The 16,190-nt window shown below is 34.4% G+C and overlaps 1 protein-coding gene across 4 annotated transcripts in view; it reads left to right on the forward strand.

The window, feature by feature from the left end:
- Window positions 1–16,190, forward strand: part of RANBP17 (RAN binding protein 17) — a 307,210-nt gene that overhangs the window by 67,874 nt on the left and 223,146 nt on the right. For all 4 annotated transcript variants that reach the window (XR_009007183.1, XM_057541105.1, XM_057541106.1 and 1 more), the window contains one exon: window positions 8,182–8,317. Coding sequence is in view for 3 of the 4 variants with exons in the window: in XM_057541105.1 (XP_057397088.1) it covers window positions 8,182–8,317 (136 nt within the window). In the remaining variant the exon portion in view is untranslated. The remainder of the gene's footprint in view (window positions 1–8,181; window positions 8,318–16,190) is intronic.

The raw sequence follows: 16,190 nt of genomic DNA on the forward strand, positions 1-16,190 counted from the left end.
CTTCTGGAAAAGTTGTACCAGTTTGTCCTCTGAACCCAAAGGCCATGAGAAGCTATTGTTGTTTTTTTTTTTTCTTTTTGATTGATTGATTGATTGATTGCTATGTTGGGTCTTCGTTTCTGTGCGAGGGCTTTCTCTAGTTGCGGCAAGCGGGGGCCACTCTTCATTGCGGTGCGTGGGCCTCTCACTATCGTGGCTTCTCTTGTTGCGGAGCACAGGCTCCAGACGCGCAGGCTCAGTAGTTGTGGCTCACAGGCCCAGTTGCTCCGTGGCATGTGGGATCTTCCCAGACCAGGGCTCAAACCCGTGTCCCCTGCATTAGCAGGCAGATTTCAACCACTGCGCCACCAGGGAAGCCCCTGTTGTTGTTTTTTTGCAATTGAACACTAGGTGGTAGGATTCTTATCTTTGCCAGTTCATAGGTAACTAATGTCTCATTTTAATTTGTATTTCTTTGTTTACAAGTGGTGTCAAACATTCTTTTCCATTCCTTTTCTTGCCCTTTCTGTTTTCTCTTTGTGATTTTTTATTATATATAGATTGTATCATTCACCCGGTTTTCTTTTATGATTATCTTTCCTAATCCGTAAGAACTCAGTATATATCAAAGACTGTAATATTTTGCTATTCATTTTGAATACGTTTTCTCCATATGTTTTAATTTGTTTTAGAAATTGCTTTTTTTACTGGCTTTAAATATTTATATATTAAGATCTATGAATTTTTTCTTTCATATTTTTTTCAATGCTCATGTTTAGGGAGGTTGTTCCACACCTGGATAATAAAAATATTCTGCTATATTTTCTCCTGGATCTTTTATGGTTTTAGCTTCTTATATTTAATTTTTAATATATCCAACATTTATTTTGTTATGTACTTTTTCGACAGTTTCCACGTGTTAACCAGTTAATGTCAAACCCCACCCTCTACTGATTTGAAATGCTGCATATATCTTACACAAAATTCTCATGTCTTTTTCTAGGCCTTTCATTCTTCTCCACTGATCTTGGAAGTCTATTTGTACACCACTGTCACCCTACTGAAGTCTTTAGTGTGATATTCTCCCTCATTATTATTCTTAAATATATTCCTAACTGTTTAATACATTTGTTGCCATTTTGAATAGAAATTTCTCTCTCATTTCATACCCTTTTCAACCTTTAAACTACCTCATTTCAATGAAATTTGAATCTGAATGGAACATAAATATTTTTAGTTTTTCCTAAGATTTATTATTTCCAATATCAAACCACTTTAAAATATGACTGGGGCATTCTCAAAATGCTTTGATTAATTTTAAACCAAGTGAACAATTTGCTTCTGTACCATCTTTTAATATAACATTACATATTTAGTAAAGTGGGAATTAAGAATAATTTTTGCTATAGTTAGTCTGATTTTTTTTTTAATGTTTTCATCATCAAGTAGAGAATTACCCACTGGCACTATTTTCCTGAAAAATATATATAACAGGAAATAAACAAAAGTGGTGTGTATTTGCCAAGTAGAAAATTTTAATTTTTTCTTTAAGCGGCAAACATATTTAGCTCTAAGTAAGATTTGTTTTGTGTTTAGCCTGTTTTCCCTAGGAAACAAAGTCTTAGTTGAAGTTTATGGGCTAAGATTTTTTTGTGGGGTGGGAAAAAGGATACATTTTCAGGGAAGAAAGAATGAAGGCAAAGTGAGTAAAAGATAAAACAGGTTATGTGTTGATTAGTTGATGAAAATATTGTGACCAGAGTTCCTCGGGAACCTATTCCTGTATTACCTCTAGGAGCAGTGGTTCAGTATTTGCTAATTCAGTGTTTATGGCCATTTTGCAGCACATAACTACCATAAATAATGAGAATCAACTATAGAAGGTGGTGTATTACACACCTGGTTGCTCACTTTTACAGTTTTCCCCAGAAACCACATGGAACAGCTGTGCTTCAAAGCAGTCCATCTTGGTGGTGGGGGGGAACGGGGACTGAGGGCAAGTGGTTTATCTGTTCACTTATTTCTGCGTCCCGTTTTTTTAGTGGTTGAAATCTACTCCCGGAGTGTATAACTTTTCCATACTTCTTAGTTGTGTCCCCTGGCCTCTTTGAGGAGCTGCTGGGGGAGCCAGAGCTACTATTGGTCCTGTTGGTTGGAGGTAGGGGCTGGCTGGAGCTGTGGTAGGCCTTTCCTCCCCCTGAGTGAGGATTTATAACTGCAGGAGCTGTGCGAGTCTTTACTGGGACTACAAGGCAAGTGGTTGAGCCCAGGGTCAGGAGGAGAGGTGGTGGGGTTGGTGGGGGGTTAAACAGGGCCGAGTAGATTCAAGGTGGGGTATGTACCAGGACTTACATAATTTGCCTAGAAAAAACATAAATATATGTGTTTTAACATACTGAGATTTTAAATTAAATAAGAATGATGTTTTATGTAAAATTTTAAAATATCAATTTCACATGGAGAAATTCCAGGTAACTGGAACTGTCATACTAGTGCCGTCTGGTGTTGTTATATGATAACCTTTTTAACTCCTGGGAGGATGCTACCAAATTAGAAGTTGAGAAGCTCCTGCCAAAAATCTATGTGTTATTTTATCAGAAAAAGGTTGATATTCATAAAAGCTTCCAATATTGTGATAATGATATTTAAAACATGTTACTTTAACATTTTTAAATATGCTGCTTTAACTTAGCAAATAAGTATATTTGTGCTCGGGCCACACAATTCTGATTAAATAAAGATAATTTTATAGTCATTTCAGTTTCATTCATCATGACCAGAATGTAAACCTCTTGAGAGATTTCCCAGGGATTTTGTCTTATCCTGTATCCTCTCTAATTTGCTGGTGGCTGCTTCTTTTCGGCTCATTCCTCTCAGTTAGGCCACCCTCTGTTTCTGTTTCTTCATTGTGCTCTCACCTGTTCATCTCCCAATCATTCCTCATTATTCATTGAAGACTTTTGCAGCTAGCTCAGTGTTTTGCTCTCTGCCCCAAACCCTGCTGTGATATAGATGACTTCAACTTCTTTCCCATCCGGTAGTGTTGCTTCCTCTTCTCTACACAAGAAACTTCCAGTGGCTTCCTGTCACACGTGAAACAAATTCCAAATTCTTGCCATAGCCCAAAGTGTACTGTGCTACTTCTCAGACCTTATTTCCTATCCCTTTTCATTCAACTCAGCTACATACACTGACCTCCTTGCTATTGAGTATTACCAATATGTTTTCGCTTTAGGGCCTTCGCGCTTCTCTTCTGCTAGGAATGCTTTCTCCCAGATGTTTATGTAGTACTCCATCACTTCAATCAGGTCTGTACCCAGATGTCTCTACCTCTTTTGACCTCCCTATCCAAAATAACATCCTTATTCTACTTTATTTTTCTTCATAGTACTTATTACCTCTTGATGTTTATTTGTTTATTCCACTAGAAAAGGGAAGGAATAAGCTTTATCTGCTTTGTTCACTGCTGTATCTTTATCTCATCTGCCTGGCAAAACCTAAACTCTGAAGGAATTCAGAGTTTTAATTTGTCGAGTGATAAAAGAAATTGCACACTTCTTTAGATAGGTACCATTGCCAACTAAGATATCTTTTTTTTTTTTTAACCTTAACTGAGCCCTCAGCATGGCTCAGTGATTTGTGTTATTTTAGTAATTCTTATCTTCTGACTTCCAAACACTTATTGAACTGTTTTCCTTGCATGTTTTGTCCCACATGTACCTCTAATTCAGTGACTAAACTTAAACTCGTCTCTTCCATCTACTCCCAACCCTGACTCTCTTTGTGTGTCTCATCACTGTCAACTCAATTGCCTAGGCTTGAATCCTGGGACTTCTCCTTAACTTTTTCTTTTTACTCTCACCAACATCCGTATAGTCATCAAATTCTGTCACTTCTACCTTCTGCTTATCCGAATTAGTCCAGTTATTTCTATTACCCTTGCTGTTTTAACTCCTGTCATCATTTGCCCGGATTCATGCTACAGTTTTACTTGGGCACCTTGTTTCCTCTCTGGCTTTCTAAAATAAAGATGTGATTATGTCTGTGCTTTGCTTAAAGTCTGCAATGACTTTCATTGCTATTGGGATTAAAATCAGTGTGATTTATCAGGCTCTTCATAATCTGGGTCCTGCCTGTTTCAGTAGCCTCATCTCGTGCCACTGTCTTATAGCTGTATAGAACTTTTTTTCAGCTCTTAAATGAGCCGTGCTTTCCCCCCCTGCCCCACCCTGTCTAGAAAGCTGCACATGCTTTCCCCTTTCTCTTGACACTCTCTGCTCTGTTCCATCCTAGAATATTAGGAACTCTCGCTAATTTCTTTGTAGTGTTTATTATAGCACTTGTCATTCCTTATTCTAATTGCTTGTTTTACTGCCTTTCCCTGCATAGGCTATAGATTTCTGGAGGACTGGGAATATATATGTTTCGCTCAGTATTGTATTCTGAACTCCTAATATATACCTGCCATATTATAGGCCTTCAAATATTTGTTGACTGAATAAATACGTATGGAATTGGATATTAAGGGGAATATAAAAGAATTGATTATCCAAAAATTCATTTCTTTATACTTGAAATGGTGTACTTATACTTGGATCAAAATTATTTAATATTTATCTTTTTATTCCCTCCATGCTCCAAAGATAATTTAAGATAAAGGTAAAAATAAATGTAAGCCAATAAATTGAAACACAAGTGAATATTATATATACAATATAAGCTTTGGTCTTATGCACTTATTAGAGGTGACCACAGATCTTTGAAGGGCACTGTGGCAGAGACTACTAGTTGTCCTGTATCTCTTCTTTCCTTCTTTTGCAGTAATAGCATACCTGAAATGTTTTGCTGGACATTGGCCACCTGAATAAGACTAGATTTACTAGAATCTCTTGCAGCTAGGTATAGTTAAGTGATTATGTTCTGGGAAATTGAATGTGAGTGAATGTGGTATGTGTAACATATATGCACATGGGTGGAGCTGAAGAAGCCATCTTAGACTTAGACTAAAGTGATTGGGTGAGTGGAGGCAAGTGTAACAACAAGATGGAAGGAACCTGAGTCCCTGATACACCGTGGAACACCAGCTAGTCCTAGAGCATTGCCTTGAATTTTTGCTTGAGAGAAAAATAAACATCTATATTGTTTAAGCCATTGTTTTTGGATTTCAGTCACTTGCAGCTGAACTTCTTTTACAACTATCAAAGCTTATTTGACAGATGGATCATGTATCCTTCTGGGAACTCTTTCCTACTCTCCTGCTGGGGATTGTTGGGGTGCCTTTGCAACTCATATCAAGCTGGTGATTTGCATTGCCTCTTAAGCAAATGCAAATCACCAGCTTGATATGAGTTGTAAAGGCACCCCAACAAACTTGGCTATTGGTTTCATGTCTTCCTCAGATTTTTGGAATGTATGTTATTAAAAGGAAATAAAAGTAAACAAGCAATTGCATAGAATCAACAAAGAACCAGAGTAGGAAAAAGTAGGTCCTACTCATAAAGAATTTAAAAGCAGGATATGCTTTAAGTCACTTAAGAGGATCCAGAGATGAAGTTTGGTGTGTGTATCTATTTATTTATCTAAAAATTACTTCAGGAGTCTGTGCGTTCACAAATACACAGACTTTAAAAGTGAGCTTTGTCCCTCCTTTCAAAATCAGAGAATAAACACATCTTTTTAGGAAAAACAAACAAACCTGGTTGACTGATTCTTAAATTTGATCTTCATAAGCTTTCCTTCATGAATTTTAATAGCATTAAAGATATTTAGTAAGTGAAGGTACTTTTAAATAAGTAGCTTAATTTAGGAATTAATAACTATAAAAATGGTTACCAAAATATTATCTCATAACACTTTGGCAATAAATACCAAGTTTTTTAAAGAAGTTCATTCGCTGTAACGTAGACATTTTGTTCCTAGAACTCTTTGCTGGTAGGGAATAGGACAGTAATTATATTTCACTGAAATGTAAGTTTGTATTCAAAATGGGATTATTAAAATTTGGTGTAGCCTTAATTTTATACAATGTTTTGGAAAGTTATTTAATAATATGAAAAAAATAATTGGGCAAGATATGTTTAGTGAGACAGTTCAATGGAATAAAATAAAAGGTCCAGGAAGTAATATGAATGCATAAATGGACCTAATGTATGTGATAAGGGGTAATTCAAAATAGTGGGCAAAAGACAGACTATACAAGAAAGAAATGGTGTTGAAGCAGCTGGGTAGCCATCTGCGAAAAAATGTTGATCCATATCTCACCAGATAGGTTCAAGATTAATTTCAGTGTATCATACAGGTGAATGTAAAAAGATGGAACAAAAACACCTCAAATTTGGGTAAGACCTTGTTATTATATAAAATCCATAAGAGAAAAATTGGTAAGGTTTTCTGCAAAAGAAAAAGAAGAAAAACATGCATGATATTAAAAAAACACCATAATCAAAGTCAAGAGACAAATGAAAAAGTGGAGAAAAATATTTACATCTCAATCACAGGCAAAGGGCTCAGTTTTGTAATATATAAAGAATTCGTAGAAATTAGCAATAAAAAAATAACCCAACAGAAAAATCAAAAAAGGATATGAGCAAAAAGGGCACACAAAAGGACATATGTATGACTTAAAAATATGGAAAATTTTGACTTTACATTCATGAGAGAAATACAAATTAAAACTTCACTGAGATACCATTTTTCAGATTCCAGTAAATTGTAAAGTTTAATATCACCCTGAATTATCTATATGTATATAGACACTCTCATTTACTGATGATGGGAGTATAAATTGTTTCAATTTCATTGGAAGGCAATTTTGTAATAGCTATCAACATTGTAAATTCATATTCTTTAGTAATTTGATTTATATTGGTGTATATTATAACTGAACATGTGTGCAGTGATGTGTACAAGATTGTTAATTGCAGCATTTTTGTAACAGCAAAAAATTATAAACAATCTTAGTGTCCATCAGTGGGGGAAAGTATGAAAATAATGTGGTATGTTCATATAATGATGTTCAGCAGCTGTAAAAAGAGAATAAGGAAGCTCTTTATATCTGACATGAAAAGATCTATAAGGTATATTATTAAATGAAAACAGCTAGGTTTAACAATATAACAGTGTAGTATGCTCCATATGTGTAAAAGCGTTGGGAGGAGAATGTATAGTCATACATACATTTAAAAAGTCTCTGGAATGACACAAACTGTTAACAGCGTGTGTGTGTATGTTATTGTGTGCATACATGGAAGAGTTGGGAGGAGAATGTATAGTCATACATACATTTAAAAGTCTCTGGAATAACACAAACTTAACAGCGTGTGTGTGTGGGTGGGTTAGGGCTAGGCATAGCCGCCTTTGCACAATGAGAAAAAAGAAGAATAGGTGCTGTTTCCTCCAGAACTTCTACTTCTGTTCCTTAAAAATTTTATTATGATATGGTAATTTTGTTAGCACCAGGCAGTTGGCAACCATTCACTGGAAAATTTTAATGAAAATAGATAGATAACAGAAGGATTTGGGGGTGGGGGGAAATTCTAGACTAAGCTTTTTATTCTATTAAGCTTTTTCTCTAGGAAATTTAATTTAACCTTTAGTTCATTTATGATTTTTTGATAATAATAGTTGCATACTTGTATTAAAAATATTTGATTTTGTTAAGATCATCTTGTAATTTATTTCAGGTAAAATTTTTATTACTCATTAAGAAAGCGATACAGCTTGATGGGTGTACCTCTTTTTTTTGTATTTTGAACCATATGACCCCATATGAAAATATGTTGTAATGAAAAAGTAAAATACAAAACTACACATTCAATATCATTCTTCTTTTACTAAAATATTCTATATACATAAATATATAAGTTAATACCTGTGTTTATAAAATAGTTATAATTGTAGATATTTACTATATCTATATATATTATATATGTATATGTCATATATCTATATATAAATGTTTAGTAAAATAATAAATGCATGTCCATGTAGGTTTGTGTGCATGTGTTAGGAAAAAGAGCTAGAAGGAGTTAGACCAAATTGTAGTATCTCTTTGTGGTAGGATTTCAGATGATTTTTTAAAATATTTTCTTTATAAGCATTTGTATTTTTCCACTTTTTATATTATGTAAAATTGATGATAAATGTTTTAATGGTATTTCTCTAAGAATTTTTACTGAAGCTTCTTTTTTCCTTCATGAAAAGAGTTTTTCAGCTTATATCTTTAATGGATACCGGATTGCCTCAGTGTTCTAATGAGAAAATAGAACTTGCAATTCTGTGGTTCTTGGATCAGTTTCGTAAAACATATGTTGGTGATCAACTTCAACGAACCTCAAAGGTAGGTTTTTACTAGAGATTAAAATTAATGTTATTGAAGATGAAGAAAGGTGTTCACATATAACAGCTTTAAGCTGAATGATATATTTGGGCAATTTCTACATAAGAAATTTAGTTGATCAATTGAAGTCAATTGATTAATTGGTATTGAAAGCAATGTGAGATTGCTTGTTTTATGCCTAGATTTACCGTTGTCTTTGAAGATTGATTGGCAGAGTTAGTGAATGTTTTTTATGTGGTTAGTCAAGGTTTAAAACATACGATTTACTCTTTTAGTAGTTCTGAGGGTTTTGTGGTTTTTTTTGATACTTATTTATGTGGTTTCCAGTGTATTTTCCACTCATTCCTTGGCATTTTTACATGATAAATGATGAGGACAAGAAGAGTAAGACATGCCTTTGAGAGGCTGCAGTTAACTTAGTGAAGGGAACACTTCTACTATGGTAATTGAAAGTTTAGCATTAGCAAGTTCAGGTGAATTGATCTTAAGGCATTAAAGTATTATTGAGGGCATTTATGTGAACGCTAACCAGATATTTAGTAGTACTTGGACACTGAGTAAGATCTATGAGGGTTTTTTTTTTCTTTTCTTCCTAGAATAATAACTCTTTCCAAAACCTTCTCTGTTGGAAGTCCTAAGGTATTCTTGTCTCCTTTGGATTTATAGTTTGTATTAGTAATGTTAAGAGATTAAGTTCTAGAATAAGCTTTTTATATTGAACTGAGCTTTTTTTCCCCTGGGAAATTTAGCTTAACCTTCAGTTCATTTATGGTTTTCTGTTAATAGTAGTTGTATAGTAGTATGAAAAGTATTTGATTTTGTTAAGATCATCCTTTAGTTTACTTCAGGTAAAATTTTCTCTGCTTTTTAAGAAGGTGATATAGTTTGATGCTTTCTTTGTGAAATACATTGTGATATTTTATTGCCATTTAGGATTTTTTTTCATTCAGGATTAATATCAAAAAATTTTTCTTAGAATTAAGCGGACATTGAATGAGACCACTAGGGAGAAAAAGGAGTAGCTAGATATAACTGTTTTAGGTTGACAGTAAGACAAATTAGAATCAGACAAAAATTACATGGTATAAAATTTATACAGGATACACATTGAATTATGATAAACTGTCTTGTTTTAAATGTACCCAGAGAGTTTATTTTGCTTTTGCAAAAGTGAATACTCTTGAAACATTGCTTATCTAATACCCATTTGGTCTGGGTCCTAAATCAGAACAGTGTAATATGGAGTGGAAAAGCCTTAAACTTATTGTGGTTAAAGCACTTGGAAATAATTATGTAAAATGAAATCAATTGTTTTAGGGCAGTGGGTTTGAGAAGTTTTTTTTCTGAAGATTCTTATATGTATATAACTTTTAATATAAGGTAATTGTGAAAAAAGTGAATTATAAAAGATAAGTTTTTCTTTTTTTAAATTGCTTACATATTAGGAAAAAATAAACACATCATCAGACTGGTGTTGATTCTTTTATTTTAATTTTGCTCTAACATTTTTGGTGCATCTTATCCTATTTTCAAAGAGAATAACCTGATTTTATTTCTGAGGCATTCCTACTGCATAAACTTGAAGTGAAGCCAAAGCTTTCCACTTTTCTTTTCTTTTTTTTTGGCTTGTCTGCTGATCTGCCTTAGTAGGAACTGTTTTGGGGGTCCTTATTGTGTGCCCTGGCACTCTTCTAGGAACTCTTCACATTCTCTCTAGGTCTTATAACAAGCCTGCAAGTTTGGTGTTATTGTTCCCATTTTACAAATGAAAGAACAGACTGTCTAAGACATTTATAAGTTCTCTACATACTGTTTTTCTGTCAACCAACTAAGGAGGACTAGATGGAAAATATTTTTTGGTGAGAGCATTCCGGATTATGGCAAAAAAAGGGAGAGCATTAGGTTAAAGTAAGCGAATAATGTTCAGTGTGTACTTACTTTGTACCAGGAACTTTCCTAAGCTCTCCTAAGCATTATGTCATTTAATTGGATCATATAGAGTATGACTTAAAGTTCTTCCCAGTCTCTTTTCTATGTATGTCATCAGTTTCATGCTTCACTACTCCATACTTGTATTGCATACTTTATGTGTACTAAATTTTTTTCAGCTCCTTTAACAGTCTACATTCTCTTTCAATTCTGGACCTTTGAAAAAAAAATGTTTCCTTTGCCTGGGACACTATTTTTTTAAATTCAGCTTCCACTTCCCTACCTTACTTAGCTAACTTCTACTTTTCTTTCACATCAGATACCCCATCCTTTAGGATGCTCTTCTTAACTTAAATTCTGGGAGAGTTCCTTTTCTCCTACTTTCCTTTCACATCAGATACCCCATCCTTTAGGATGCTCTTCTTAACTTAAATTCTGGGAGAGTTCCTTTTTTCTGTCCCCTATTTTAGGATTATTATACTGCATTGTAATTATTTCTTAGCAAAACATATAGAGACTATAATTTGGGTTAGGACTGTTCTGTCTTCTTTATTATCACCTCCACATGCTTGGCATATTGCTTGTATGCTTTCTACTAGATAATGGTTGAATGTATATATTTAGTAGAATTTCATAGGAATTGGGTCTAGATATCATGTATAATACTTTCAGGTAACAAAGGGTATATTCTTGAGTTGGAAAATGATGCTGACTTTAGTGAAATTGTTTGACAGGTTTTTTTAAAGATATATTAATTTATTTATTTTTAAGTTATTTATTTTTGGCTGCATTGGGTCTTTGTTGCTGCACACGGGCCTTCTCTAGTTGCAGTGAGTGGGGGGCTACTCTTTGTTGTGCTATGCGGCCTTCTCATTATGGTGGCTCCTCTAGGCACGCGGGCTTCAGTAGTTGTGGCTCGCGGGCTCTAGAGCACAGGCTCAGTAGTTGTGGCGCACGGGCTTAGTTGCTCCACGGCATGTGGGATCTTCCCAGATCAGGACTCGAACCCGTGTCCCCTGCATTGGCAGGCGGATTCTTAACCACTGCGCCACCAGGGAAGCCCTGTTTGACAATTTTAAGTAAGGTATACAATTAATAAGCATCTTAAAAATTCTATAAAAGCCTTCATATGCAAAATAATATAATTTATAGAAATAAATGCTCCAGGAACCAAGGTGGGAATCATTGAAGTGATTGTATAGAAGTATGTCCTATAAGTGAGAAAGAGAAATCATAAATAGTGGCTGTAGACATTAATTGAGCAATTAGTCTGTGCCAAAGACTTTGCTCAGCACTTGACAGGCATCTAATTTCATCTCACAAAAACTCCATGGAAATAGTTATCTTTATTAACATCACCACCACTTTTTACAGATATGGAAACTGAGGCTTGGAATAGTTAGTTAATGTGATTAAGTGGTTGAACCTGGATTTGAACCCAGGACACCTGATAGAGCCTTTGCTGCTAACCACTTTGCTGTATTGCCTCCTGTTGGATCTTTGACTGGGATATTGAATGGGCCTTTCAAGCTCAGCAGGTTCTAAAAAGAAACATTGTCTTCTAAAATGCTTTCTACCTACTTTTCTATTTTGAGGAAGAATGACTTTGAACCCAAAATTTCCACTTTGTTCTTATTTCTTATGTCTAATCTGTCACCTATTCTTGCTGATTTTATTTCCTAAATATCTCTCAGTTCCACTCTTTTCTCAGGGCCCTTCCTTTTTATTCTTGTTACTGCTTACATTTCTCACTAGATTTCAGAAGTCTTCTGGTTGTACTTTTGTTTCCTTTTTGCCTTCTTCCAGCCCATTTTCCATACTGCCACCAGAGTAATCTTTTCTTCGGTAGAAAACCAGAGAGAATAGTGTAATGAATAGTCACACATCCATCTTCCAGCTTTGTCAAATCTGAATGCTTTGCCATATTTACTTCAGATCTGTATATTTTAAAATTTAATATTGAAAACATATTGCTCTGATTCTATTTGCCTCACTTAGTGCCCGAAAGTAACTACTACCCTAAATTTAGTGTGATTTTCATGTACGATATCGTTCTTTCCCACATTTCTATATATTTATTAACAAAACATAGTATTATTAACTTTATAGAAAATTATTAGGCAGAAACTTGCCTTTTTTGATCAACATTGTTTTTGAGATTTATCCATGATGATACATGTAGTTTTTGTTTGTTTGTTTGTTTGTTTTAAAGAACAGGTGTCATTCTTTTTTTTTATTTATTTATTTTATTTAGTTATTTTTGCCTACATTGGGTCTTCGTTGCTGCACACAGGCTTTCTCTAGTTGCGGTGAGTGGGGGCTACTCTTCGTTGCGGTGCATGGACTTCTCATTGCAGTGGCTTCTCTTGTTGCAGAGCACAGGCTCTAGGTGCACGAGCTTCAGTAGTTGCAGCGCATGGGCTCAGTAATTGTGGCTCGCAGGCTCTAGAGCACAGGCTCAGTAGTTGTGGCGCACGGGCTTAGTTGCTCTGTTGCATGTGGCATATTCCTGGACCAGGGCTCGAACCCGTGTGCCCTGCGTTGGCAGGCAGATTCTTAACCACTGCGCCACTAGGGAAGCCCTGATACATATAGTTTTAAGTATTTTAATTATTTAATGGTATTACAATATATTACTGTGCCATTATATATTCTTTTTTTTTAAATATAGATTAGGTGTTTCCAGTTTTAACATTTACAAAACATACTGCAGTATGTATACTAATACCTATTTCCTCATGCATATGTATTAGTTTCTTGAAGGTAAATACTAGGAGTGGAATTGCTGGGTTGTGGAATGTTCATATCTTCAGCTTTACAAGATATTATCAGGTTGCCCTCCTAAGTGTTGTAACAGTTTATTCTTCTTCTCCCAGCAGAGTAGGTGTGTGTTGCTGTATATTGTCATAATACTTGCTTTTGTCAATCTTTAAATTTTGCCAGTCTTCAGGGAACACATTTCTTCCTGTGCCATTTCTCTGCTTAAAATTATTATTGATTTCCCATTATTTACAAAATAAATTTCTTCTTATGGTCAAACTTCACCTACCTTTGCAACTTTTTCTTTTGATACTGCATTCTATTCTATGACATGATGTATATGTGCTGCTGTGTATTTATTTCCTGCTTGCATATTTCAGTTATCCAATGAATATTAATAAGTAACTACTATATATTAAGGCCAGGGATACAAAGGCAAATAGGATGGTCCATCTCCCCAGTAAGTTTATTAATTAAAGAGGGAAGATAGCAAATAAAAAAATAGAAAATTTATCCACGTTTATATTGAAACAGTATATAAATAAGGAAAAGACAAACTTTTAAATAAATGCTGCTGGGATATTTTGTTATATCTATGTAAAAATTGTATTATTCACAGCATATAAATATCAAATCCAACTAAGTTAGAGGACTCTTAGTGTGAAAAGTAGAAAATTATGATTTAGGGATAGGGAAGGATTTTTTTAAGACATAAAAAGCCCAAAGTGTAGATACAAAGGTTGATAAATTCTACCCATTTTAAAAGTAAAAACTTCTGTGGATAAAAAAGATACAATAAATAAAGTAAAAAGACAACCTGTAGACAGGTTGTAAGATATTTGTAATACATGTAACTTAAAGAGAGTCAATATTCAGTTATATAAACAATTTCTATGAATCAACAAGAGAAAAACAACTCAGTAGAAAAATGGGCAAAAGATGTGAATAAACAATTCACAGAAGAGGAAATCACAATTGCCGATAAATATGAAGAAATGTTCATCCTTTTGCGGACTCGGGAATGCAAATTAAAGCTACAGTGAGTTACCATATTATACCTGTTAGCTGGAAACAGCTACAAAGTCTGACAAGTGTTAAGTATTTGTCAGGAAGTAAAATAGCAAACACTCTACACTGCTGGTGGAATCCAAATTGGTAAAATTGCTTTGGAAAACAGTTTAGCAATATTTAAGAAAGTTAAAAATGCATATACTCTTGGATCAGGGAACAGAAGTTCTAAGAACATACTTTAAAGATGCTCACATGTGTATGGATGACATATTTAAGAATATTTTGGATACAACATTGTAAATCAACTGTACTTCAATAAAATTAAAAAAAAAATATTTCAGGTATACAAACAATTGGAAAACTTAATTTTAAAAATACCACCTACTTTAATACCCCAAAAGCCCTTCATAAAATAGGAATAAATCTAATGAAAGATGTACAAGACCTGTACAGTGTAAACTCTAAAACATTGTTGAAAAAAATTAAATGAGGCCCAAATAAATGGACATATATGTACTATGTTTATGAATTGGAGACTCACTCCGTATCATTAAGGTCACTTAAGTAAAGTAAGTGGTAACAGTGTTTCATGAAATAGAGACTATCGGTAAAGAAATGGAAATTTTTAAAAAAAGAAACAAATACAAATTCTGTAGTTGAAAAGTACAATAATTGGTATGAAAAGTATACTAGAGGGGCTCAACAATATATTTAAACTCGCAGAAGAAAGAGTTAGCAAACTTGAAGATTGACTATGTCTTAGTTTGGGCTACTATAATAAATACCATTGACTGGGTGGCTTAAACAACAAAATATTATTTCTCACAGTTTTGGGGGCTGGTAGCCGAGATTAGGGTGCCAGTGTGGTTCGGTTCTTGGTGAGGGCCCTCTTCCTGATAGTGTACTCACATGTCCTTCCTTGCTCCATGCCAAAAATGAGAGAGTGGTTCTTTGTCTGCTCCTCTTTTTATAAGGGCATTAATCTCATCATGAGGGCCCCACCCTCATGACCTCACCTAACCTTCGTTACTTCCCCCAAACCCCACTTACTAATACCATTCCTTTGGGAGTTAAAGATTTAACATATGAATCTGGGGGGAACACAAACATGTAGCCCATAACAGATGGCTAGAGATTGTAGTATTCAAAAAACAGACAAAAAAAGAATGAAGGAAAATGAACAGAGCCTGAGAGAACTGTAGATCACCGTTAAGTACACCAACAAACATACGGAGTACCTGGTAGGAGGAGTAACAAAGAGGACAGCAAGAAAGGAGCAGAAAATATATTTAAAGCAATAATGGCTTAAAAATTACCACATTTGTTGAAAAACATTACCCATCAAAGAAGTGTAACAAAAAAGGTCCACACTAAAATCACACCATAGTAAAAATGCTGAAAGACAGACAAAGAGAAAAATTTGAAAGCAACGAGAGAAAAACTACTCCTCACATACAAGGGAACTCCAATAAGATTAATAGCTGACTTCTTTTTAGAAACAGTGAAGGCCAGAAGACATTTGGATGTCATAATCAAAATGCTGAAAGAAACTGGTAACCAAGAATTCCATATCCAGCAAAACTATCTTTAGAAATGAAAGGAGAATTAAAGACATTTTTAGATAAACAAAAACTGAGAGAATGCATTGCTATCAGAGCTGCCTTATAAGAAATGCTAAATGAGGTACTGCAGGCTGAAAGCAAGTGATCTCAGACAAATTCGTACAGATCCACGGAAAAAGCCAAGAGCACTAATGAAGCTAATTAAGCAATTAAAAAATAGAGTACTTCTTCTCTTAACTGATTGAAAAGCAATTGTATATAACAGTTACATATTTTATATACATATACACTGTATCGATAGCATATAACATGTAGAGATGTCGATAGCAGCACACACAAGGTGGGTGGGGAAAAAAGAAAAAAGAAGGTGGGTGGAAGCAAAGTTGTGGAAATGACACAAGATGGTAACTCAAATATAAGAATCAATAAAGAGAACTAGAAATGGTAAATAAGAATGTTTATCTAGCAAACACTTTAAACATTTTCTTGCTTTTTTTTCTCTCAACTTCTTTAAGAGACAAAATTACGTAAAGAAATAATTACCATAATTTATTGTTGGGTTTGTAATATGTAGTTGTAATATGTTATAACATACAATAACAATATTACAA

The sequence above is a fragment of the Balaenoptera acutorostrata genome, chromosome 2, assembly GCF_949987535.1.
Source record: "Balaenoptera acutorostrata chromosome 2, mBalAcu1.1, whole genome shotgun sequence".
NCBI classification, from domain to species: Eukaryota; Metazoa; Chordata; class Mammalia; order Artiodactyla; family Balaenopteridae; genus Balaenoptera; species Balaenoptera acutorostrata.